This window comes from Larimichthys crocea, chromosome I (assembly GCF_000972845.2).
Source record: "Larimichthys crocea isolate SSNF chromosome I, L_crocea_2.0, whole genome shotgun sequence".
Taxonomy (NCBI): Eukaryota; Metazoa; Chordata; class Actinopteri; family Sciaenidae; genus Larimichthys; species Larimichthys crocea.
The window spans coordinates 18,365,779-18,391,796 of NC_040011.1; the positions used below are offsets into that span (position 1 = coordinate 18,365,779).

General features: G+C 44.3%; 2 protein-coding genes across 9 annotated transcripts in view; both read left to right on the forward strand.

Moving 5' to 3' along the window:
* The first annotated feature begins 1,569 nt into the window (after positions 1 to 1,569).
* Positions 1,570 to 12,759, forward strand: sf3b1 (splicing factor 3b, subunit 1). 5 transcript variants are annotated; one of them, XM_010747761.3, is made up of 23 exons: positions 1,675 to 1,702; positions 2,288 to 2,460; positions 3,091 to 3,192; positions 3,320 to 3,434; positions 5,784 to 5,863; positions 5,975 to 6,160; positions 6,313 to 6,775; positions 6,896 to 7,017; positions 7,114 to 7,311; positions 7,436 to 7,537; positions 7,818 to 7,997; positions 8,087 to 8,173; positions 8,430 to 8,700; positions 8,932 to 9,077; positions 9,338 to 9,484; positions 9,739 to 9,864; positions 9,997 to 10,218; positions 10,314 to 10,496; positions 10,591 to 10,823; positions 10,909 to 11,040; positions 11,148 to 11,420; positions 11,822 to 12,038; positions 12,137 to 12,759. In XM_010747761.3, exons 1-23 carry the CDS (start codon positions 1,675 to 1,677, stop codon positions 12,293 to 12,295), a joined length of 3,945 nt encoding a protein of 1,314 aa, XP_010746063.1. In that variant the 3' UTR covers positions 12,296 to 12,759. The 5 variants fall into 5 exon arrangements, with proteins under 5 accessions (XP_027131701.1, XP_010746066.1, XP_027131671.1 ...); XM_010747762.3 differs by lacking the exons at positions 1,675 to 1,702; positions 2,288 to 2,460; positions 3,091 to 3,192; positions 3,320 to 3,434 and adding an exon at positions 3,523 to 5,429; XM_027275900.1 differs by lacking the exons at positions 5,975 to 6,160; positions 6,313 to 6,775; positions 6,896 to 7,017; ... (13 more) ...; positions 11,822 to 12,038; positions 12,137 to 12,759 and adding an exon at positions 5,375 to 5,429 and having other exon boundaries at positions 1,570 to 1,702.
* Positions 12,760 to 15,667: 2,908 nt separating this feature from the next.
* The window catches only part of ankrd44 (ankyrin repeat domain 44), a 47,920-nt gene continuing 37,569 nt past the window's right edge, over positions 15,668 to 26,018 (forward strand). For 2 of the 4 annotated variants that reach the window (XR_797456.3, XM_010747766.3), the window contains exons 1-2: positions 15,668 to 16,659; positions 25,626 to 25,709. Coding sequence is in view for 3 of the 4 variants with exons in the window: in XM_010747766.3 (XP_010746068.1) it covers positions 16,633 to 16,659; positions 25,626 to 25,709 (111 nt within the window). In the remaining variant the exon portion in view is untranslated. The remainder of the gene's footprint in view (positions 16,660 to 25,625; positions 25,710 to 26,018) is intronic. The other 2 variants (XM_010747767.3, XM_010747768.3) reach the window with 2 other exon arrangements.

The following is a 26,018-nucleotide window of genomic DNA, read 5'->3' on the forward strand; positions in this document are numbered from 1 at the left end:
GCCCCTAACATCACGCCCACTCTGAATACAGGTCCACCATTGGAGGAGCCGTACTAACTGGGAGTTTTTAATTGGCCCGTATTGTTGTCTGTCAGCTGAAATGACCTACGTCAGTGTCTCGCGCGGGCACGAACGCGCACACGCAGGAAAGTCACGAGATGCTGGCTCGGGTTACGTCGTCCTGTGCTGCCTTCAAGTACACGTGAAGTTCAGTTAGTTTGACACGCGCACCGTGTGCTCATAAACTACACATGACAGAAACGTTGCTTTATTATTTTCAGTCAGCTAATTTACAGTTAGTACATTCCATTTAATGTCGTGCTGATTCTGAGTGCAAATGTGTTGCAACAGTCTTGTGCAGGTCTTTCATGTATATAACAGCTCAATGTTTAAGTTTGTTTAAGTTTGTTTAGCTTGTTCTATCTATATAAAAAAAAAAGGAAAAATGATGCTCCACAAACTGCTCAGTATTATGGACAATAGCCCACATCCACTACATGACCTCCTGCTCAAACAACAGAGCAGTTTCAATCAGAGACTCCTGCAGCTCCACCGTAAGAAAGACCGCTACAGGAGGTCATTCCTACCGACTGTAATATCTTTGTACAATGACTCCCTCTGTGCACAGAGAGGACGCTCATTCTGCAACAGCTGATCTGATATAATAATGGACGCAAAATTGCACCTTCTCCATTTAAGTTTTTCACAATGCACATTTGCACAAGTTATTGCACAAGAGTCCATATGTATATTTTTCTTATGTATATTTTCATATGTTCTATCTATCTATCTATCTATCTATCTATCTATCTATCTATCTATATGTTTTTTATTTGTATCATCCTGTAAATTCACACAGCTGCTCTGCATAAACATATAGAGAGCTACTGAAAAGAGGCACTCTCTTCTTTTTATCTGTATGTCTGTGCATTTCTATTAAAATGATGTTTGCCACATCAACATATAAGTAGTCAACACAGTAGTACATTTACTATAGTATGCTAATTACTCCACTCAATCAAATCAATCAAATTAAGCACAATGCATGACTAACCTGTAAATACTGTTTCCATTTTATATTCCCAGTAGAAAGTACTTTTAACTCTTGGAAATCTATGGTTACTTTTGAAATTCAGATTTTAAATACATTCGTAACCTTCTCATAAAAATTGATCCATTGTTATAGATGAAACTCCCAGCAGTGTGTAAAATAGTTTAAATTAGATATTTGCAGACCATCGCAAACATGCATTTTTAGGATTAGGGCCACATAAAAAAAAAATCTGAGGTTAAAAGTCAGAATTCTGAGATATTTTCTTTTATGTGGCCCTAATCCTCTTCCGTATATTTTACATATTGGTGCATCAATAATAATTATATATATAACAATGACAAAATATCATGTATATAATCATATAACATTTTCTACATGGTGAGCGCGTTGGTACTTCAGATAACTTTAATATTTTGCCTGTAGTACGTGTTGTGGACAGGACTTGTACTTGTTCTGCAGTGAAACGCGTCCTCACAGGCGGCTCCTGATTGGCTAACTCCCTGACCCCTTCAAAACACTGACAGGCTGAGCGTGAGTAAACTGGTCTGAGAACAGCTTCACGGAGGCGGAACTGTGGATTAACATACTTCCGGTGGTAGAGTCGAACAATCGCCACCAAAATGGAGAAGATCGCGAAGACGCACGAAGGTAAATAATTCGCAGAATAATACGAAACGGGGTCGATTTAAAAACTACGTTATGCGGTGTTGTGTGTGGGGAAATGTTGTAGCAGACATCAGAGTGTTTGAGGGCACGCGTGCATGTTAATGAGTCGTTAATCGCGACACGCGCAGGCCGCGGAGCCACGCAGCGCGGACTCACATAATGGCGCTGACTGCTAGCCTTTAGCGCGCTAGCTGGCTAACTCAGCGTCACCGCACTGCTTTGCGTTTTGCGGCTATATATGCATTATGCAGCTTCACCGTCAGAGTCACTGACGTGCATCCAGTATTTGTTTTAATCGCGTGCTTTGTTTTATAACTGTATTTCACCACTGCAGTTTGTTTATTCAGCCGCCAGAACGACTCGCGTCTGGCTAATCCAGTTAGCGATGCCTTTATTTAACAACAGCTCGAGCACACGTTACGCACACGTCCTGCTCTGTCTGTGTCACTGAGCCGTAATACACCCCGTTCACCCTATATATATTACTATGAATAGTCTTCTATCGTGACATGTCGTGATAATTTCGCAGTTTCTCAGCCTCTGTCGTGTTTTCTTGTCTCCCTGCAGACATCGAGGCCCAGATCCTGGAGATCCAGGGGATGAAGGCTGCCCTGCCGGAGGAAGGAGAGCAGGGAGTGGGCCTGGACTCCACTGGATTCTATGACCAGGAGATCTATGGTGGCAGCGACAGTCGCTTCGCTGGATATGTCACGTCTATTGCTGCCAATGAACAGGAGGATGTGAGTAGATTGATACATCGGGAATGTTTTGTAGACTGTAGATCTCTGTTGCTTTTATTTACAGTTCCACGGTGTGTTTTTGGAGCTTGCCTTGTTGCACACGAGCTGGGAGAGTCGGTTTGGGTCAGGGTCCACTGGCTGCTTGTTGTTGATCAAATTACTTGGAAATTGGAAAATTACTGGCCAAATATCTGAGGTCATATCTTAAGATCTAGATGTGTGCTGAGTGAATAATAATCAGTGCTGTTATGAGCGAGTGCCCCTCCGACATGACGTCTCATCATATTTCTCATTATTTTTGCCTCATTCTTATCTTTCAAGTAGATGCTCATATTTTTTAAACTGTAGTAATGTCATTCATAGATGTAGCCTCCAAATCTTGACTTCATCTTGATATGCTAGTGTAAATAAATTGAATCCAGACCACAGGGTCTCAAATTAATCTTTTTGTTGTTGCTGTTGTTGTTGTGCTCTAAATCAGTGCAACCCAGGTGGTATACTGTTGTGTGTGTGTGTGTGTGTGTGTTCAAACCCTTTTCCAGAGTGTCACTAATGGTTGAAGTCTGACTGGGAGAGTCTTGCCGTTTTGGTGAGCTTTGACTAGACTCTGGTTTTTCTGTCTTTCCTCAGGACGACGAAGAGGATTCATCAACAAGCTTGTTGGGACAAAAGAAGCCAGGGTACCACGCGCCAGTGGCAATTCTCAATGCCATTCCTCAGTCAGACGAGCAAGTACGTGGTCATTTGTGGTGTCACAGATATAAACTTTCAGCTGTTGTCATGCCATCAAATAGATTCTCTGTGTGAGAGCCTGTTTTCCATTTAGAAACACACTTTACACCCCATCTCTCTTTTGCAGTACGACCCATTTGCAGAGCACCGGCCACAGAAGATCGCAGAGCGGGAAGATGAATACAAAGCCCGGCGCAGACAGATGATCATCTCGCCCGAGCGCCTTGACCCTTTTGCAGATGGTAAATTTTGCTCTTTTTTGTCCTCATTACACCTTCCCCATTTCCTCCCCCTTTCACGGTTCACTTTTTTGCGACCCCCATGACTACCAATGGTTTTCACACCTGTAGTTTTGCTGTTCAACCCTTCGACCACAACACAATAGCTTGCTTCCCAGACCCGATGCCTTCCCCGTGGTCAATCCTTTGTGGTCCAACAACATTTTGTGTCATTGTCTGCTTTCTTCCTAATACACGATCTGCATTTCTATCCAATTTCGCAGCACATGTCAGCGTGGGCTCAAAATATTATCACCATGATTTTAAAGTGCCAAATGGGACACTGTACCCTGGTGTGTGCAATAAAATCAAGTCAAACCATGGCAGGGTTACCATGCTTTTCTGTGGGGAGGTGGTTAGGTGTTCAATGTGCAAAGGGGCGGGGGCAATTCACCTAACAGACATGGGTGGCAGATGGATTGTCTGTGAGTCGAAGGGTTAACAATCCCATGTGAGAGCCAGCCTAGATTATGACGGGAAAGTGCAGCGTCTTCTTATCGTAAGATATCAGGATGAGGCATGTAAGTGTAAGGGTTAGTTACACCATAACAAATTCACTTGCCAGTGAACTGTTAGGCCATGCTGAGCTCAGTATGAACAACTATAGTGTGCTCGCTCATAGACAGACATAAACCCACAGAGCAGGCAGTGGAGAGAAACATCCGGGGCCACTTTGGTGTAGTCAACCAGAATGATTAGGGCTATGTAAGAACTCCTATTTGTCTTCCCATTTTCTCAAAGTCTGGGCTGTAATTGAAATGTCTTGTGGTCACACTGTCAGATATGTAAAGTGCTCTGGCCTCAGCACAGGACCATAGCCTGAAACCAGTTAAACTTAATGATCTGAAGATCATAATATCTAGGCTTGTTGAGGTTCAGTTTCTACAGCTCATCATGAATTCATCATTTGTTGAGCCAGCCAGTTTGTCTTTCTTTAGATTCTTAAAATCTTTTTGTTGACCTTCACTTCCCCTGCCAATGTGATCTTACATGGCCTGAGAGTTCCAGGTGTGGTGTAGATAGGGCCTGTCTGAAGCCTGCATGTAGAGAGAGCTCTCTGTACAAAGTTGTTGTGTAAATATGTTTCTATTTTACAACTCTCTGTGAAATAGAAATATGTTATCAAGAAAATTGTGTACCACAATACCACAGGCCCATACTAACTGTCCTTAATTTCTCTCCTACAGCAGTACTGCTTTGCCAGTCCTGTACTGCACTCTGTTAAGGGTGCAGCAACTCATCCTGTGTAGGTTATGGGGAACACAGAGAACTATGCACTTGTCAGTTTGGGTCAGGGTCCACTGGCTGCTTGTTTGAGGGGAATCAGATGCAGCCCAGCTACAACAAACCTCAACCCCCGAGAGCCTCTTATTCTTTTTTTATTTGCCAACCAATTTGGATCAAATTCTCCACGATGGAAAATTACTGGCCAAATATCTGACGTAATATCTTTCCCTTATGTTATCAGTTACCTTTAAGCTGAAATAGAAGTCAAGATCTAGATGTGTGCTGAGTGAATAATAATCAGTGCTGTTATGAGTGAGTGCCCTCCGACATGACGTCTCATCATATTTCTCATTATTTTTGCCTCATTCTTATCTTTCAAGTAGATGCTCATATTTTTTAAGCTGTAGTAATGTCATTCATAGATGTAGCCTCCAAATCTTGACTTCATCTTGATATGCTAGTGTAAATAAATTGAATCCAGACCACAGGGTCTCAAATGAATCTTTTTTTAGTTTTGTGGTTATTCCCCAAGAAGATGCTGTTTTTTTTTTTTTTGTTTTTTTTGTTTGCTTAGTTTTTTGAGTGCTCTAAATCAATGCAACCCAGGTGGTATACTGTTGTGTGTGAGTTCAAACCCTTTTCCAAAGTGTTACTAATGGTAAAGAGAAATTTTCTAGGCTTCTTTTCTGCCGGTTGAAGTCTGACTGCAGAAGGACCCTTGGCACTGAAAGTGTACGTATTCTGAAGAGCACAGCCCAGGACCCCTGCATCAGTGATGGCTATAACTTCTTAATCCACTTAAAGAAAGCACCACAACCTCAGCTCTTCTCTCTATGTATCTGCTTGTTTTTCATTAGAATGCTATGACTGTATGTAAGAGAGACCAATGTATATTTGTATGTAATATTGTAGGACTTTGTTTTTGTGAATCAGCAGTTTATAAAAACAGGAACGTAAGTTAATGTGTTGGTAAAGAGAGTCAGAGTTAGCTGGCTGTGTTTGTGCTTGCTGTGTTTGTAATCACGCGGGTCCCCGGAGCGCATACTGATGAGTGTCCTTTGTTCTTGTTGGTGCTCTTTCGCGCAGGGGGCAAAACGCCGGACCCCAAGCTGCAAGTCAGGTCTTACGTGGACGTCATGTTGGAGCAGAACCTGTCCAAGGAGGAGGTAAGCTGCCACGCGTTGTTCTCTTTGATGTAGAAAGCGTCACATCCAGTTGTCCAGTGCTGCGGTGCGGTTGTATGGTTTATTCTGACAGTTGTGCCTTTTTGTACGTAGAGGGAGATTCGTCTGCAGCTGGCAGAGAAGGCCAAGGCAGGGGACCTGAAAGCTGTCAACGGTTCTGCTGCCAGCCAAGCTGCCACAAAGCGGAAGCGTCGCTGGGACCAGACAGCTGACCAAACCCCCTCTAATGCTACACCCAAAAAGATGTCCAGCTGGGACCAGGCTGACTCCACTGCTGAGGTGAGCCACTCAAGCTTCAGCCTCTCTCTGCTTGATAGATGACTTAAGATCAATTCCTAGAAGTACTCAGTCTAAAGTAACTTCCAGTAATGTAGGGCTGTTGCAGTTGTTCTGTGTCATTTATATTTCATCTGTTTTCTGGTCCTGTATAGACTCCAGGACACACTCCCGCACACACGCCTTCAAACAGCCGCTGGGATGAAACCCCTGGCCGCCCTAAAGGCAGTGAGACCCCCGGAGCCACTCCGAGTACCCGAATGTGGGAGCCCACTCCCAGCCACACTCCTGCTGGTGCTGCCACCCCCGGCAGGGACACACCTGGCCACGCCACGCCTGGTCACGGTGGAGCAACAGGAAGCGTGCGCAAGAACCGCTGGGACGAAACCCCAAAGACAGAAAGAGAGACCCCGGGACACGGGAGTGGCTGGGCTGAGACGCCACGCACAGACAGGGGAGATGAGTCCGTGGGGGAGACTCCAACCCCTGGGGCTAGTAAGAGGAAGTCTCGGTGGGATGAAACCCCTGCCAGTCAGATGGGATCCTCAACACCACTACTCACCCCAGGAAAAACTCCCATTGGAACACCAGCTATGAACATGGCTACCCCAACACCAGGTAAATAGACTTTTTGTTTGGCCTATGGTCCTATAAGCAACTAAGCAATCTGTGACATGGGTTTACCCCTTGATGGTTGTTCTGTGTTTTTAAATGAGTTTGCTCCTCTGTTTTCTCCAGGTCACCTGATGAGCATGACTCCAGAGCAGCTGCAGGCGTGGAGGTGGGAGAGGGAAATCGATGAGAGGAACCGACCCCTCACAGACGAGGAGCTTGATGCCATGTTCCCAGAGGGATACAAGGTCAGTGCCTGTTGATTGCCTTTAACTCTGCTGATAAAATCACGAGTAAATATTATTTAGTTATTAGTACTGACACTTTATTTTTCTTCTGCACAGGTCCTGCCTCCACCAGCAGGCTACGTGCCGATCCGTACTCCGGCCCGTAAGCTGTCGGCCACCCCCACCCCTATCGGAGGCATGACGGGCTTCCACATGCAGGCGGAGGACCGCACCACCAAACAGATGAATGACCAGCCCTCAGGGAACCTCCCCTTCCTCAAACCCGATGACATCCAGTATTTCGACAAACTGCTGGTGAGCGTCACATTTGCATCACGCGCACATCATACGTGAACCGTGGTAAAATCAACAACTGGATGTTTGTCCTGTCTGAAGTTCAGCGTGTGTGTTGATGACGAGCTGTGTGTGTTTGTGTTAGGTGGAGGTGGATGAGTCCACGCTGAGTCCTGAAGAGCAGAAAGAACGGAAGATCATGAAGCTGCTGCTGAAGATTAAAAATGGAACACCCCCCATGAGGAAGGTTGGTCCCCATGGTTTTTTTCCTTCCTTTGAAGCCCCACATGATTTCCAAATATCCCTTTAATTCCCTCTGAGGTTCTCCTGTCCATTTCTTCTCACATCATAAATCTAGCATAAAGCACCACATCGATACCTATTGCAAGATCAACAGCCGGCACTGAGCCTGTGCGGCTGCAGAAGAGTCCTCTTTGTGAGGAGCTGCTGCTCTCAGCAGACACAGATCATCACATCTGTCTCAGTGACTGAGTGATTGACAGACCCTCTCCCCTCTCTCCTTTTAGGCCGCTCTGCGTCAGATCACAGATAAAGCTCGAGAATTTGGAGCGGGCCCCCTGTTCAACCAGATCCTGCCACTACTCATGTCGCCCACCCTGGAGGACCAGGAGCGCCATCTGCTGGTTAAAGTCATCGACCGCATTCTTTACAAACTGGACGACCTGGTTCGACCATACGTACACAAGGTAGGCTTAGTGTGAGATGCCTGTGCTTGTATTTAGTAGGTTGTGATTTTTTTTTTTCTGAACTAACTCCCTGTCCTGTCTGTGCATAGATCCTGGTGGTGATTGAGCCCCTACTGATTGATGAGGACTACTATGCCAGAGTGGAAGGCCGAGAAATCATCTCTAACTTGGCAAAGGTAGAGTGGAGCACGCACTCTACACACTCGCACTCTGCGAACTATTCTCGCCTGTTCGACCAGTCCGTGGTCAGATCAGGGCTAGTCGTTCGCTAGATTAATATCAACACGAGAGCTAGCAGACGTGGCCTCAATGCCTCGTGTGTTCTCACCCTGCACCCGTTGGTTACAGTCAGAGCTTCCATTAACAGAATATAGTTATTTAGGATCAGTCCTGAACTGGTACTGACATTCGTCTTCTTCCTGTCCATTCCAGGCTGCTGGGTTAGCCACCATGATCTCCACAATGCGACCTGATATTGACAACATGGACGAGTACGTCAGAAACACGACTGCCCGAGCCTTCGCCGTGGTGGCCTCTGCTCTTGGTATCCCATCTCTCCTACCCTTTCTCAAAGCCGTGTGTAAAAGCAAGAAGTCCTGGCAGGCCCGACACACGGGCATCAAGATCGTGCAGCAGATCGCCATCCTGATGGGCTGCGCCATTCTGCCCCACCTCCGCAGCTTGGTGGAGATCATCGAACACGGTCAGTCATGGTCACATGTAGAGGTGTTGTAGACTCACACTGTCGATCTCAGATGGACGTGCGTGCAGACATGCAAAGTTTTAAAGTTCTTCTTTTTGCCAGCTGTAATTTCTATAAAATGATGATTTTAATTATTGCTTGAACTGTGCCTGAAACTGTTGAGTGACCCAGCAGATACAGCAGATTGTTCATGAGGTGGAGCTCTGACTGTTTGACTGTGTGGTGATGCAGGTCTGGTGGATGAGCAGCAGAAGGTGAGGACCATCAGTGCCCTGGCTATAGCTGCCCTCGCTGAAGCTGCTACACCCTACGGTATCGAATCCTTTGACTCGGTCCTCAAGCCACTGTGGAAGGGTATCAGACAGCACAGAGGAAAGGTGAGCAGGTTTCTTTTTGGAGCAAACTAATTATTTTTTGCAAGATCAACACCCAGCACTGAGCCTGCACGTGGCCACAGTGTGAATATTTGCTTGCTATAAAGTCTCCTTTGAGGAGCTGCTGCTGCCAGGAGTGGTCAGATGAATGACTGTGAATACTCTGCTGGGAGCATCAGACAATTCCATTATTATGAAGGTCTCCAAGACACAATCCAGGAGCCATGTTTGTATTTACAGTGCATTTCTTTCTTTGTCGCTAGGGTCTGGCTGCTTTCCTCAAAGCTATTGGTTACCTGATCCCGCTGATGGATGCAGAGTATGCAAATTACTACACCAGAGAAGTGATGTTGATCCTCATCAGAGAGTTCCAGTCCCCCGACGAGGAGATGAAAAAGATCGTACTCAAGGTAAGGGCCAAGGAAAATGAAATCTCAGCTAGCTTTCCTGCGACTCATTCTCGCCTGTTGAACCGCTCCATGGTTTGATCAGGGCTAGTAGTTCGCTACATGAACACCAACATGAGAACCATCAGAGCGGACCTCTGCGTCCTCTCTGTTCTCACCCTGCACCTCGTTGGTTACATTTACACACTGACAGTAGAGGACCTGAAACCTTGCAGTCAGTTTCTGTCTCTGACCTGCACGTGTCTTCCGTCTCATAGGTGGTGAAACAGTGTTGTGGCACTGATGGTGTGGAAGCCAACTACATCAAAACTGAGATCCTGCCCCCCTTCTTCAAGCACTTCTGGCAGCACAGGATGGCCCTGGACAGACGCAACTACAGACAGGTTAGCAGACACAGACACGCTCATGTTCAGCTCGTAAAAAGTCAGTTTCAGATGAAATGTTTGGTTTGGTACCTTGTCTGGACTGCATGGTATGGATGCCCCTGTTTATGAAGCATCTTCCTCCCCTAACAGTTGGTGGACACCACAGTGGAGTTGGCCAACAAAGTTGGAGCAGCAGAGATCATTTCTCGCATCGTTGATGATCTTAAAGACGAAGCAGAACAGTACAGAAAGATGGTGATGGAGACCATCGAAAAAATCATGGGCAACCTGGGAGCAGCTGACATCGACCACAAGCTGGAGGAGCAGCTGATCGACGGTATCCTGTACGCCTTCCAGGAGCAGACCACAGAGGTGAGAGGACGACCCTCATCAGTCTGATCAGGAAGAACCCTCTTTACACAACACCCTTTGTTGACTTGATTTAATCCCTCCTTGTTTTTCTGCAGGACTCTGTGATGCTCAACGGCTTCGGCACCGTGGTGAACGCCCTCGGGAAGCGTGTGAAACCCTACCTGCCTCAGATCTGTGGTACAGTGCTGTGGCGTCTGAACAACAAGTCAGCCAAGGTCCGTCAGCAGGCTGCTGACCTGATCTCCCGCACAGCTGTGGTCATGAAGACCTGCCAGGAGGTACGCTATGAAGATGTATACACACAAACATTCAAAGCACAACTGTATAACTTCTGTTAGAAACTAATGTGTGTTGTGTGTCCTGTCACTGCAGGAAAAGCTGATGGGTCACTTGGGTGTTGTGCTGTACGAGTACCTGGGAGAGGAGTATCCTGAGGTGCTGGGTAGCATCCTGGGAGCACTCAAGGCCATTGTCAATGTTATTGGTATGCACAAGATGACTCCCCCAATCAAAGACCTGCTTCCTCGTTTGACACCCATCCTGAAGAACAGACACGAGAAGGTGCAGGAGAACTGTATCGACCTGGTGGGCAGGATTGCTGACAGGTTGGTGGAATAAAACTTCTATGTATGTGACTGTAGCGCAGTGAGCAGCACAGGCCTCTGTATTAACCCCTTGTGTTCATTTCAGGGGTGCTGAATATGTGTCAGCCAGGGAGTGGATGAGGATCTGTTTTGAGCTGCTGGAGCTGTTGAAGGCTCACAAAAAAGCCATCCGCAGAGCGACTGTCAACACGTTTGGTTATATCGCCAAAGCCATCGGGTGAGTGCTGTTTACTTCATCTTTTTGTGTTCAATAGTCTCTGTTCAAGGAATCTACGTTGACTTAACCTAAACCTAACCAATACTTACCTACCTCCTTCCTCTCAGCCCCCACGATGTCTTGGCCACTCTACTCAACAACCTGAAAGTCCAGGAACGTCAGAACAGAGTCTGCACGACTGTGGCCATCGCCATCGTGGCAGAGACCTGTTCACCGTTCACAGTGCTGCCTGCGCTCATGAATGAATACCGCGTGCCTGAGCTCAACGTGCAGAACGGCGTGCTCAAGTCCCTCTCCTTCCTGTTCGAGTACATTGGAGAGATGGGCAAAGACTACATCTACGCTGTCACACCGCTGCTGGAGGATGCACTCATGGACAGGTGAGTCCTGTTGTGTGACAATCTTTTTTTTTTTTTTTTACGATTATTTTTTGGGCCTTTTATGCCTTTAATGATAGTACAGCTGAAGATAGACAGGAAGCAAGGGGCAGAGAGAGGGAGAATGACACGCAGTAAATGGCCGTCCGATGCGGGATTCGAACCAGGGCCAACTGCAGCAAGGACTGAAGCCTCTACACACGGGGCGGCTGCTTAACCCACTGCTTAACCCACTACGCTACCAACCGCCCCGTTGTGTGATAATCTTGACAAAGGTCATAAAAACACAGAAATCCTGAGCTTTGAACTTTTACTGAAGTAAACGTAGTTACTGGCTGCATTCATTTCCAGTTTAGTTACACCAGTTACTGTTGAGCCCTGACCCTGTTCTTGTCATCCTGCAGAGACCTGGTCCACAGACAGACTGCCAGTGCAGTGGTCCAGCACATGTCTTTGGGTGTTTATGGTTTTGGCTGCGAAGACTCCCTTAACCACTTGCTTAACTACGTGTGGCCCAACGTATTCGAGACGTCACCTCATGTAATTCAGGCTGTTATGGGGGCCCTGGAGGGGCTCAGGGTCGCCATCGGGCCCTGCCGCATGCTGCAGTACTGCTTGCAGGTAAGAACAACCTGGATCATCCCTCATAACATGAATAAAGATTCAGCATTGGTGATGAGTGTTAAATAAATCGATAATAATCCATTTTGTGTCTCCAGGGTCTGTTCCATCCAGCCAGGAAAGTGAGAGACGTCTACTGGAAGATTTACAACTCCATCTACATTGGCTCACAGGACGCACTCATCGCCCACTACCCAGAAGTCTACAACGACGAGAAAAACACATATGTCCGCTACGAGCTGGACTACGTCTTGTAAATACAGATGTATGTGCTCTTTGCTTTTCCTCCCTAAACTGTCACCTTCCATCGTCGTCTGTATCTCGGTGTAGGACCGAGTTGGTTTTTATTTTAGAAACTGTCGGTCTGGTGGTGAGACAGTCTAATGCGGGTACAGACAGCTATTTTTGATGCCGCCTGTTGACCCTGAATTGATAATGAGCATGAAGTTAGGAGAAATGAAAGAAGAAACTGTAGAGTCTGTATGTATTTTTTTAATTTTTTTGTTTTCTTTTGAGTGTTCCTTTGTAAGAATGGCCGAGGTCAGACGAGCCTTGATTAAAGAATGCAGAGCAGTCGTCACAAAGTTTTAAATATTTGGACTATGTTTTGTTTGTGTGTATTGATAGACCTCTGTACACACCCTCTCCTCATTTCACACCTCTGTTCTTACTAGATGGTTGCTTAATTTAACCAAATAAAATGTTTGTGTATAAAATTCAATTTGTTTGTTTCTCTTCAGTCTGTGAACCCAGTCTGTCAGAATTTCTATCAATTTGAACACGCATGAACGAACTTATATTAATACATGCAGAATTATAAACAATATGCTACAAATCTGCAAGGTCCAATTAGTCACTAAAGTTTGGTCAGACTGACAGTCACAGCAGTCTCTCGGCTTGCCCATGTTCCACTCAGTGTTAAAATAGTGAATGTTAGTTGCTGAATTAACTTGTTTTTGCTGAGGTTAACCGGTACACAGACCAGAGCTAAACATGCCATAGAGTTTCTGTGTAGTACCATTCAAATTTTGAATGTTAATGATTGAATTAATTATTTTTCCCCTTGTTGTCCGTTTCACATTATTAAACCAAGTGCTGAAAATTGTAGTTCCTCAAACTGCCACTTGGGGCTGGCTTAAAAACAAGTCAGTCTCCATAAATCCCCATGTTAAAATTACTTCACAGCAGAAATAAACATGTTTACAGCCTGGTACAAAAAACATGAACTCGTCTGTTTTAATTATATTAAGGTGTAAAGTTATGTTTTTTTTTTTTTTTAAGGTTTAAGTTTTTTTTTTTGTTTTCAAGGGTCTATGGTTTTGGTTAGTATACATTCATGTCTCCCACTTAAAGGCACATTCCGTCCACGTCTAACATACAGTATGTTAGTATTTCAGACATGACATCACAACACGTCCAGTTTTCCTGTTATCATCCTGCTGAGACACAACAACCAGATAAAGCAGCAGGAGCGTGGGGGTTGGCTGTGCTGGTGGCCTTGTTTAGGATGAACTCATTCCTCACATATGGGTGAACTCAGTCTGACATAATGGAGCTGGTCCAAACTGTGAGCTGTTATTGCTTTTGGTTGCATGCACATCTCCTTCCATGAGAACTAAACCCTGCTTTCTTGTGCTGTCTAACCTTTGAGAGTACAGGAATACCGTGAACACTGTGAAAGAGCGGTGATGTAATGATCTGAGAAACGTGCTGCATCTCTCTGTACTCCACCAGACTCCACATGAATGTCCACGCCTGTCATATAGATGATGGATAGATAGAGAATTCATTTACACTACAAATAAGCAGAGATCAAAACTCGACCCTCCTACACACACACACACACACACACACACACACACATGCATGAACGCTCATAGACACACAATGGAAAAAACCTCCCCCACTCTTCCTCCCTTCCATTCATTTCACCACTGCTGCACAGCCATGCTTGTGTGCTTTGACCCAGATTCCCCTGGCAGACTCTGGGTCTGCTAATCTGAGGAGGAAGGCAATAAGTCTGTTGTGTGTGTGTGTGTGTGTGTGTGTGTGTGTGGCTGTAGCGGAGGTATATCCCTTAAAAACCAGAGGGGGGTTTGTGTGCATGTGCCTGTGTGTTTAATAGAAAGTTTGTACTCCAGATCTTTGAGAATTCATAGATCATCATCAGATCACATTTACTCACATTTGGCTGAGCAGGGACTCAGAGAGCTGATCCAGGTCACATGTTCCCACAGGGCCTCACTGTAAGGCTGCTGTGTGCCATTTGCTTTAAGGCCAATTTGTTGGATATATATATATTTATCATGTGATCCTGAGGCTCTGTGGGGCTGTACTCAATGCTAATGTAGACATGCATTTGCACAGTGAAAACACTCTGGTGTTAAGCTGGTATAATGTTTGTCATGTTCGCCCTCATCTCAGCTTTGCATATTGATATTGTAAAGTGTTACTTAGCTCCAAAAACAAAGAAAAGCTGAGGCTGATGGGAATGCCAGATGAAAAGTCAGATCAGCAACAATATTATGATTCATCCTGAGGGGAGCATGAACGTCTGTGTGAAATTCCAAGGCAACCATTGTCGAGACATGTAACTAAAAAACAGAAATGTGGACCTGATAGTGGTGCTAACAGAAAAGGTTGAATCATCTTCACATTTAGTTGAATACATCTGCTGGGGACCATGAATGTGTGGGCCAAAGTGATGGACAGACTGAGCTAGAGCTACAGACATGTCTGTGTTGCAATAGCACGTCTAAAAAACATCCTCGGTTTGATGTTTTTATCTCCCAGACATGGAACAACACTGACCCTCTTCAGTTCCCTTCCCTTAGAACTTTGGAATGCATCTCCATGAGCACAGTGAAGCATGAAAAGGACATGGCGGTGTCTCTAATGCTGCTGCTGCTGCTGCTGCTGCTGTGTGTGTGTGTGTGTGTGTGTTTGTTGAGTCAACAGTGGGAGGTAACCTGGCAAACTCTGTCTGGCTAGGTTAGAACGCTCCCCGAGGAGATGTCTGTGATTACAAATGTTTCCACACTGTGTATATGAAGTGACAGCAGCACTGATGTAGCAGATAGTCCATGATGGTTCTCTAATACAATTTCCAGTCGATGATCATTGACGAAAAAACAACAAACTTTAAAAGCTTTTCATTGTTTCTTAAAGGACCACGCTTTTGATTTTGTAGTCACATAAAATATACCGTGCTTTAAATGACGTGGAACTACTGACATGTTTAACCAGCAGCTCCATTCTTTTCTGTGTGACAATCTTGTGTCGAACAGAACAATTTAAAGTAAAAATTAATTGAAGATTTTCTGTCCTGTCACTTTTTGGAGATAATATTTCATTAAATGTAAATGTACATACAAATCAATCATGTCTTATAAACTGTATCACTGCACATTCATGTCCCATTAGTGCATGTTACTAACTTAGCTATTTCCCCAGAGTTCTTGTGCTTTCTTGCCTTGCAGGTTTCATGGATCAGGGATTGTGGTTACTACTGACGTTATTATTGCTACTATTAGTCACATTTCCATTAAAATTACAGTTAATGTACAGTAATAAGATAAGATAAGATAAGATAGACTTTAATGATCCCACACCGAGGAAACTCATTCAGAAAAAGGCATGAGGTCATGCTGTTGTGACCTGTGGTAGATCTCCTTCTTCCATGGTGGGAGTAACAGTCTGTAGCTGAAGGAGCTGTTTAAGGCCTCCACAGTCTGATGCAGGAGGTGAGAGGAGTTGTTCATGATTGCTGCTGTGCATATTTGTCTCTCTGCCTTATGATTTGACGCTATATAAATAAAGCTGAATTATGTTTTCGAATGAAATATTGTTCTGTAAATGTACTGAAACTGACATATGAAGTGCATTAAAACAATGTGTAACACTGCAGAGGGGCTGTTCTGCAGCGGGTTCATGCAGAAAGAAGCTCACACATGCTCCGGTGGAGGGCAGCAGCGAGGGGGTGCTGCGTGTTGTTGATGCTGAGGAAGCTTCTCCTCCACTTCTGCATCTGAGAGGAGGAGGAGAGACAGGCACCAACTTCCTGTGCGATCTGTGCTCAGCTGAGTTCAGCCTGGCTGCCTCTCCGGGAGGCTTGTGGCTCTGCAGACCGGGGAGGAAGGACGCTTCTTGTGGGTGTTGTATGGCTCTGAGGGACGCCTGGGACCTCCGTGCAACTGCAGTTATAAGCCATAAATGTGGATTGTTTACACCGGTGGGTCAATCCGTTCCTGCTCCCCCGCCTTCCCGCGACCCCCGAGCGGCTGCCTCGGTTCAGCAGCGTCGCCGCAGATAGCGTCAGTGGAGCGGGGCTGATGGCCGCGGCGCTCGCCCCGGCCTTCATCACCATCATCCGCCTGTGTGTTTGCTAGAGAGCTACGAGAAGCCGCGCTGCTACATCTAGTCCCCTAAAGTCCCGCGGGAAGAGCGGAGAAAGGAGGAGGAGGAGGACAAGGAGGAGGAGGAGGAGGAGGAGGAGCGGCGGCGGCGGCGGCGGCGGTGTTCGGGCGCAGCATCGCACCGTGCATGGTGCTGCGGTGTCGGAGGGAGTGGATGAGCAGCTGGAGCTGACCCAGAGATGGCTGTTCTCAAACTGGCCGACCAGGTACAGACCTGCTAGCTGCGGTTAGCTTAGCCTCTCACAGACAGCCTCAGTGCTGTGTGTGTGTGTGTGTGTGTGTGTGTGTGTGTGTGTGTGTCTTCTGTCTGCTAGAAATGTATTTTTAATATCGAGCCTTTGTGCTTCCTCTCCGGGGTTTTGTCAAACACAAGACCGGAAACAGAGCGTGTGTGTCCGGCAGGCTGAGCACCTGAACACGGCCACAGAGCTGCTCCACAGCTGCTCCACAGCTGGACGGTGAACTCTGATTTTTTTTTTTTTTTGCCTTTTCTGGTTATAATATTGGGTGTTCTGTTCAAATGAGGACAGCCCACTTCTCAGTGACTTCCTGCTCTCTTTCCCTCTGCAAGCATCCCCAGCAGAGCTGAATGTCCTCAATAAGAGACGCAAAGAGAAAGCCTGGAGCCACACTCATCTGTCATACGTGCTGCTTCACGTGAATACATCTCTTTCTGATGAGATGTGATGTCATGTTACAGTCTAGCTCTGGAGCTTTTGACTCATCACATGATGCTCCTCACTTTGTTTGCCCACTCTCACTCTCAGCAACAAGAACAAGAAGTCCTTAAAGGTCCAAAGTGGGCTGTGAAATGGAAAATAATATGTATCATTATGTTTTCATTAGTGCATAATCAGTCACCTGAAAATGAATGAGACCTTATATATACAGACACCGTGGGTCTACTTCCATGGAGTAGTAGTAGTTTCTCTTTCATTCTAGGAAGCAGAGGGTGACGTGAAAGGGTTGCAATCAGCAGCTGCACTGCTTAGATGCCACTAAATCCTACATACTGCTCCTTTAAGGTGTTCAGGAACAAACTCTGCTGAGGAAGACTGTGTGATGATGTCGAGAACAGTTACTAAATAGATTGTTCAGGAATCATCTTTGACGCTCAGATATCTGATGCAGGGCTGCAGCTTCATTACTTTGAGTTGTCGTATTCCGATTATAACAATCTAAAACTAAGAAAAGAGACAATATTTGATCATGTCAGCTCTAATTTGACGTGTAACCCCATGACTTGTAGCTGGGCCAATGTCTAACCTCCAGTCCTGGTCCTGTCAGTGGTGTATGGTGAAGCGATCAGATGGTGATCGCCCTACAGGTCCCTAAACGTAAGCTCACTTCTGTAAACTCACGTTCAGGTTTCCACCAGCTGAACCTGAGGAGACGCTGATATGCAGAATGGTCTGTGATTCTGACACAGCTTTGTCACTCATATCAGAGCCATCGTTCACTTCAAGGGAGGGACTTTTTTTTTTTCTTCACAAGTGTGGGGCTTCCTGTTATTTGCAGACAAACATGCTGATGACAGCTGATAAGTGGATGCCTCAGCTTAGAGCACAGCTCAGCCAGCAGCATATAGATTTTTTATTTTTTGGTCATGTGCTGATCAAGAGTGGGTCACATGACAATCTTGTTTTAAACCTGTGATAGTGAAGTAAGCTCAGTGTGTTCGGCTGTGTTTTAGGAAGTCCTGTAACAGGCAGGCTTTGCAGACGCTGATGTTGTCCAGAGGTCACGGTGAAAAGACAGGAGGGTCAAAGTGCAGCTCCTAAGTTGTGTTTCTAGATGTGCACATTTTTTAATGTATACATGCCTGATGCTGACGGGCCTATTTTAGGCAGACGCGTCATATTTCCAGCAGCCATTCAAAGGAAGCACAGGAAGTTGTTCACTTTTGAATTTCCACCACAGCAGTCCTGTGTGTGTGCGTGCGTGCGTGCGTGCGTGTGTGTGTGTGTGTGCGCGGTGGATATGCACATGTACACTTTTTCTGAGTATTTTCCCATTTCTCCTTGTTTTTAACATAGCCTTCCTCTATTGTTTCCTGTGTCCTTTTCAGGCAGGTGAAGTGTTTTTTTTTGTTTTCAGCTCCTTCCTGATGGAGGCTGAGCGATGATGACATGCAGAATAGAGGGTTTGATTTAACACTTCATTGGTGGGCGACATCAGAAGTGTGCCGTTGACCCTGAGGGGAAGCAGATGAGGCTAGGTTAGAGACGGCCTTTCTTTTATGGAAGGAGACACAACACCGGACGTACTGTGTGTGTGTGTGTGTGTGTCTGTGTGCTCTTGAGACATGACGTTTATGTCTTACAGATCAGCGTGTGTGTGTGTGTGTGTGTGTTTGGAATGAAAACAGATGTAATCTGATGGAGGAAGTTAGTGTAGGATAAGACTGAGAGAGTGGACACTGGTTGGACTTTATTGGCTGAGGAGAAAAGTTAAAAATGAGTGTTGCTGTGTGGAAATATGAGTGTGTTTGTGGTGAACAGTGAACTTTCATGTTTGACGATGTGTTAGATGGTCTGCAGAGCTGACTGATAAATCTGATAGCTACACATCCTGCATGGGTCTGACTAGCTTCTCATTCAGCATTCCTTTCATCGGTCTGTCTTTCTGGTTTGACTTGGGCTCTTTGTTATTGGTCGATAATTGATTGCTGTTGCTATGTCTGTCATGCTTAATGTTTTCACGTGGAACATGCAGTGCACAGTGATAAAAGTTGCAGGTTTACACTCAATACAGTTACAATACAGTGGTTGTCTCATTTTCAGTCACTGCATGTCGACAGCACAATTGATCATTAGCTTACATTAACTAGCTAGCTTATAGCATTAGCTCCATGGGTTAATTGTGCTCTCAGTATAAGGAATGGACGGCATATCAGTAACGTCACCCACAGGTTTCTGAAGAGCTGCTGTGAACCTCAGTACTGCCTCTTCTCCCTCCCGGCTAATCTAAAAATGGGCAAAGATAAGCTAATTGTAACGGCACCTTCCTGTCAATCAAAGTAGTCGTGCTGTTAACCCTGCATAACTTTAAGCCTTAATATAATGTGAACAGGTGAGTTGTATATAAATTCACCCTCAGTACAGTTGTCATGAACGGGGAAATTAGCTACAGAGACCAAAACTGTTTTTTGTACCAGGCTGTAAACATGTTTATTTCTGCTGTGAAGTTGGACATTTGGACATGGAGACTTATAGAGACTGACTCACTGCTGGAGCCAGCCTCAAGTGGACGTTTGAGGAACTGCAGTTATTGGCACTTCAGCCTACAGCCACAGGGTTTGCTGCTTTGATCAGCAGAATTGATCAGTAGCTAGCTAGCTAATAGCATTAGCTCCATGTGTTGATTAGAAACCACAGTGACTTTTTAATGTTTCTAGGTGACACATATGAAAAGCAAAACCTTGCAAAAGGATCTTAAATACTCATCTGAGGGCTATGCGTGATGTCATGCTAACTCAGTGCTGTGTACTGATTATGTAAAAGAACAGGATCCAAGAAAAAGTTTGCATCCGTGGCACCCAGCGAGTCCATGCTCCAGAGACACCCTACTTTCCCGCCTGTCTTTGGCTGTCCATCACATAAAAAAATCATTTAAAAAGGTTTGCATCCTCACCAGCTGCTGGAAGTGGCAGAATTATTCTTGTATTGTAGGATAGCCAGTTAGCCCTAGTACTGTAGTGCAGTATTAGGGGCTGTGTAAAAATGATTAGGGTGGAGGGGTGTCCTGAATTTGTCCCTTCATTTATCTGTTACCAAAAGACTCATTCAGTGAAGGGTCTATTCTTATCAACTTCTCTCATTTTGGGTTTATGTTCAATTTCAGGTTTTCGTTGTAAGTTTATTTTATATAATGATGGATCAAGAAAAGACCTTTTCTATGTGCCACGGGTCATAAAGTCTCAAGAAAACTAATCTGATGGGTCATTACTGAATGATATCACAAAAACAAATATTGGCTGATATATCTGTGTCAGATTTTTATTATTCTAAAATGTTTATCTGCGTCAAATCTCCAGTATTGGTCTGTGCGTAGGTGCTAGTATGTTCTCATTCATGCTCACACTCCCTAAATCTCTTTGCTTTTCTCGTGCCAGCACCAGTCTCCCTAAGTCCCCATGGCGATTACAGACACAGCAGCACTGTGACAAGGGACCGCTGCCAGCTGAGTTTTTGTGTGTGGAGACTTGCAAGAATGTGTGTGAGTGTGTGTGAGTGCATGTGGAACACTTAGAAAGAAAGGCATAGCTAAAGAGGCCATATGCTGCCTCTTTAAAGGAACAACCCCCCTCTTCCTTTTCTCTCTCCGGCTGGGACCTTACTCACTTCTCTCTACCCTAAATGTGTCCTTCCTCCCTCCATCTCTTATCAGTCTGCTCAAGTAAACACTGATTAAACCTCAATCACTACTAATAGCTTTGAACCTGGCTGGCTGATCACCAGGAGAGAGAGCGGTGAGGAAAGCAGGACAATCGCTTCCTCGGACAATAAGGAACCACGTCCTCTCTCTCCCTTCATTTTCTGTCACCTACGTAATTCCTCTTTGGCGATGTGCTTTCTGCTTTGTTAGGTTGCATGAAATTATTGCTTGTTGCTATAATGGGTGGAAGTTTTATAAGAATAAGTGACAAATGTGTCCAAAACACCCCCTCCACTCTCTCCTGTTCAACCTGTGGAGTGTGGCCTCCAGGGGACGGACTTGGTCACGTTCTTTATTATAGTTTATTCATTTCAGTCTAGGTGTTCAACTCGAGCGAGAGAGAGATATATAATCTAATATATATATATATATATAGATATATATATTATATATATATTATATTATCTATATATATATATATATATAAAACTAGTCCACGCATTTGTTACTTCAAGGCTGGACTATTGTAACTCTTTGTTATCAGGTGCTCCAATAAGTCTCTTAGACTTTGCAGTTAATTCAGAATGCTGCTGCACGTGTTCTGACAGGAACAGATCAGGATCACCTCCCCATTGGCCCGTGATGGACAAAATTTAGAATAAATTTAAAATCTTCTCCTTACTTACAAAGCTCTTCATGGTCAGGCACCATCTATCTAAAAGAGCTCCATAATACTTACTACCCCTCTAGAACACTGCGCTCTCAGGGCTGGGTTCCTTGTGGTTCATAGTTTCCAAAAGTAGATTGGGAGCCAGAGCTTTCAGCTATCAGGCTCCTCTTCTGTGGAACAAACTACCTTCTGGGTTCGGGGGCAGACACGGTCAACCCCTTTAAGAATAGACTTAAGACTTTCTTTTTGATAAAGCCTATAGTTAGGGCTGGCTCAGGTCATCCCTTAGTTATCTGCCATAGGATTAACTGCCGGGGGACCCCACCGAGGGTTATGCCTAGCCAGGCACGGTATTGGTTGAAGATGCACACATCTCCCTTACCGAAAACTCTCTCTCTCTCTCTCTCTCTCTCTCGCTCTCTCTCTCCTCTCTCTACTCTCATCTCTATCTCTCTCTATATATATATATCTATATCTCTATATCTCTCCATATCTCTCCATCTGTGGACATGTCTCATTAATGCATGTTACTAACCAAACTTCCCCGGAGTTTCTGTGCTCTGTCGTCCAGCGGGTTCTCGTGGATCGTGGCTGCTGCTGTGATCCTGCATGACGCCCACTACATATATTATTACTGTCATTATTACTACCATATCTATTACTGTAACCATTTTTATCATTCATTATAATTTATTGTCATTTTATCAGTCATTGTACAATATGTTTGTGTTGATTTGTCCTGTACACGTGACATCCATTGCACGTCTGTCCGTCCTGGGAGAGGGATCCCTCCTCTGTGGCTCTTCCTGAGGTTTCTTCCACCTTTTTTCCCTGTTAAAGGTTTTTTGTGGGCAAGTTTTTCCTCACTCGAACCGAGGGTCTAAGGACAGAGGGTGTCACTCCCTGTACAGATTGTAAAGCCCTCTGAGGCAAATGTACTTTGTGACTTTGGGCTATACAAATAAAATTGATTTGATTTGATTTGATATAAAGAATTTCCTGAATATTTTTTGACTGTTTTATTTAAACAAATAGTACAAAGATTTGTCTAACATTCTTATTTACTTTCTTTGAAAAGGTTGATAGCGCTCTTGTGTTAAGTCACATAGAAGCCTAGCTTAGTATAAAGACTGAAAGCAGGGGGAAACAGCTAGTCTGGCCCTGTCTGAAAGGCAAAATGCCACTTATTAATACACTTTATTCTTTGTTTGTTTAATCTATACACAGAAAAAAATCTAAACGTGCATTTATGAATATAGAGGGAGTTATGTGCTGTAATTGTGAATAACAACGGTTTATATGACTGCCTAGCACATCTCTGCAGTGTTGACTGGAGAAAGTCACTGCACTCGGCTGTTAGTTTGCCTTTAGAGCCCTTCACTATGTGTGAAAGCAACTGATATATAATATATTCACAGTGAACTTCAGAGGTGTTTTCGATGCATTTTTAACCTCAAACAGAGCAGGACCAGCTGTTTACCCCACACATTCCTTATGCTAAGCTAAGCTAATCCCCTCTGGTTGTTGCTCGTTAGTTATCAAACAAAAATGAGTGTGGCATCAGTCTTTCCTCCAAGCTATTTTGTGTTAGGAATAGTTTTTGAAGATGCGTTTATTCTCTTTCTTGCAGAGTGGTTAGCTTAGCTTAGCACAAAGACTGGAAACAAGGGGGCTGTTTCCACATGCTGGGTTGCTCGTTGTCAGTGGCTCCACTAATTTTGCTCAAAAGCAAACTCGTTGTTTCAAACTTGTTTCATCTAATTCTTACTTCACCAGTATTAAGTTTATCATACACCAAACAGAATTATAAGTATTTAATAAGTATTCATAACTTGTACAAATACATTGCAGTTCATAAAAATAATAATAAAAAAAGGCCACCGTATAGCAATAACCGTGATACTTTTAGTTATTTTTGTATCGTGACAACTCCAGGGGTTACATGTCTGACTGCTTCATGTCTGGGAGCAGTGACTTTGAGCAGTCTTTTATGTTAGATTTTGTGTGAGCAAAGTTTAAAAAAAGGTAGAATTGGGTATCAGGTAGCAGAAGTAAGATGGTGCGATGATGTGGCATTACAGCCGAATCAAATTAAAGGGGAAAGAAAACTGGTCAGATGAGGAAGTGGTGTCATTTTGTGCGTGCATGTGTGCTCTGCTTCTAAAGCAGAAGTGAAACGCTCCTCTGTGGTTCCTCTCTCGAGTTTCTGAGAAGGAGAGACTGTGCAACAGGAAGTGAGGCAGGAGCTGGCAGAAACACACAGGAAGTGGATTGAGGCCTGCCTCACTTAGATCGGAGTCTTCAGTAACACATCTAACCTGTAGACATGTGGCCTGACAATGTTTGACTTTAATGTTAATTAGTCAGTGTCAGATTAGACTCTTTTCTAACCATTTTCCACCATGTTGCTGTGTTTCAGAGTCTTTTTGTAGATCTGGGTTCTATTTAATAAAGAGCTGTTATTGATTAGCGGTATGACACTGTGAGGATATGATTGTGTTATGTTCTCTTTCTAGAGATTTTAAATATTAAATCAAATGGTTCTCCAAAAAAATCATTTATTGTGGCTTTTATTTTACACATGTGAAGTTTGGTCTCATGCAGTGCATGACATGGAACACAGCTAGTTGTTTTAACATCACTTAGCTTATTTCTGATATGACTTTAAATAAATCTGCCATATCGTATCATCCAGCACTACTCTCCGTCAGCCATTCATTTCTGTATTAAACAAAAATGAATTACCAGACTCTTGAAATTAGTTTCAACATCAAGATAAAGATGTGAAACGGGGTGGAGGACAAAACTGTTTTTTGTACCAGGCTGTAAACATGTTTATTTCTGCTGTGAAGTTGGACATTTGAACATAGGGACTTATGGAGACTGACTCACTTCTGGAGCCAGACTCAAGTGGACGTTTGAGGAACTGCAGTTTTTGGCACTTCCTGTGTTAGCTTCACTTCACAGCCACAAAAGTTGCTGCTTGGTATTAACATACATGTTATCCCATATGCGCTGTTACAAAAGCAGTTTTTGTCTGGTACAGAAACAAACGCTTGTTTATCGAGCAGACTGAACTGTCATTTATGATACAATGCAAGCAGAACATGAAGTAGAATTGTTTGATTAATATCATCTTTATTATTTAACATATTAAAGAACATTTAACTTTAATAAAATTGAACTTTGTTTAAGAGAGCAGCCTCCTGAGTACGTTGTGTAGTCATGTCAGTGCATAGTTCTATCAGTGAATTTTTGATATCGGTCGGACTCTGGTGTAGGTTCATCACTACTAGTGACCCTTTTCATGTTGCCACAATGTCATTTATGTATTATTGCTGCTGCAAAGTCCATATGATGTGTACTTCAGGACAAACAGTTCAACTTGCATGAATATTGTTAAGTCACTGCCATGTTGGCCTCCACCGTGTTGACTTCTTTTTACCCACAACGGTTTCTGTTCTGGAGTGCTGATTGTCACTGATAGCTACTGTGTGTGTGTGTGTGTGTGTGTGTGTGTGTGTGCGCGTGTGTGCGTCTAGGACCTCTATTTATCTCATATCTGTGCTCTGGGAAAGAAAATAAGGGTTTCAGAGACATGACCTCCACACAGTGCCCTTCATTAAAGTCCTTTCTCTGCACAGACTTTTTATTTTATGATCTCTATCGACAAAGACTTCTCTACAAGAGTCTCTCTGTTTGGTGGCAAATACATTGGCCCTGTCTACATATAATACACACACACACACACACACACACCCATGTGTATATAAAGTCATGTTGGTAATAAAGAATATTTTTGTATACAGTATATAGTAGGATACAGCCTCATAGTAGCCCTCTCTGCTCCAGCAGTTGTAAACACAGCAGCTTAAAGTGAAGCAGCTGCCCCTTCACACACACACACACACACACACACACACACACACACACACACACACACACACACAGACATATACCATGGGAAGGATCATGCTTGGTCTCCTCTTGTGTTATGGGCAGGAAATGTTCTCAACTAACATGTCGTTTGGTCACATCGCCTCACAGACTTTTTGAATGGATCACTGTGTGTCATACATGGCGCCTCTGGTCATGTGTTGAACGTCTCCCCTCTCCTCTCCACAGCCTCCTCTCATCCAGGCGATCTTCAGCGGAGACCCTGAAGAGATCCGCATGCTCATATACAAGTCTGAAGACATCAATGCCCTGGTGAGGACGTACACACACACACACACACACACACACATCAAGACAAAGATGTGTTGGACGTCTAAAATCTATCTATCTATCTAGGCTAGAAAGCTGCAGACTGCAACCAACTGAATACACCTCGCCCCAGGAGAAATTTCAGGGGCTGCAAAACTGCAAAAAAAAAAAAAAAAGCATAAGTCCCAATCTAGAGGCAATGTTTAGTTTATCCTGTCTGGGCTACTGTAGAAATGAATAATATATATTCTGTAAATATAATTCCCTAAATCTGACACACTGGACCTTTAAATGTCTAACTCATATATGAAA

Coding starts and splice junctions, on each gene's coding strand:
- sf3b1 (XM_010747761.3), top strand. CDS start 1,675: ATGGAGAAGATCGCGAAGACGCACGAAG. Junction 9,865..9,996: donor ACAGACGCAACTACAGACAG/GTTAGCAGACAC, acceptor CTCCCCTAACAG/TTGGTGGACACCACAGTGGA. Junction 12,039..12,136: donor TGCTGCAGTACTGCTTGCAG/GTAAGAACAACC, acceptor TTGTGTCTCCAG/GGTCTGTTCCATCCAGCCAG.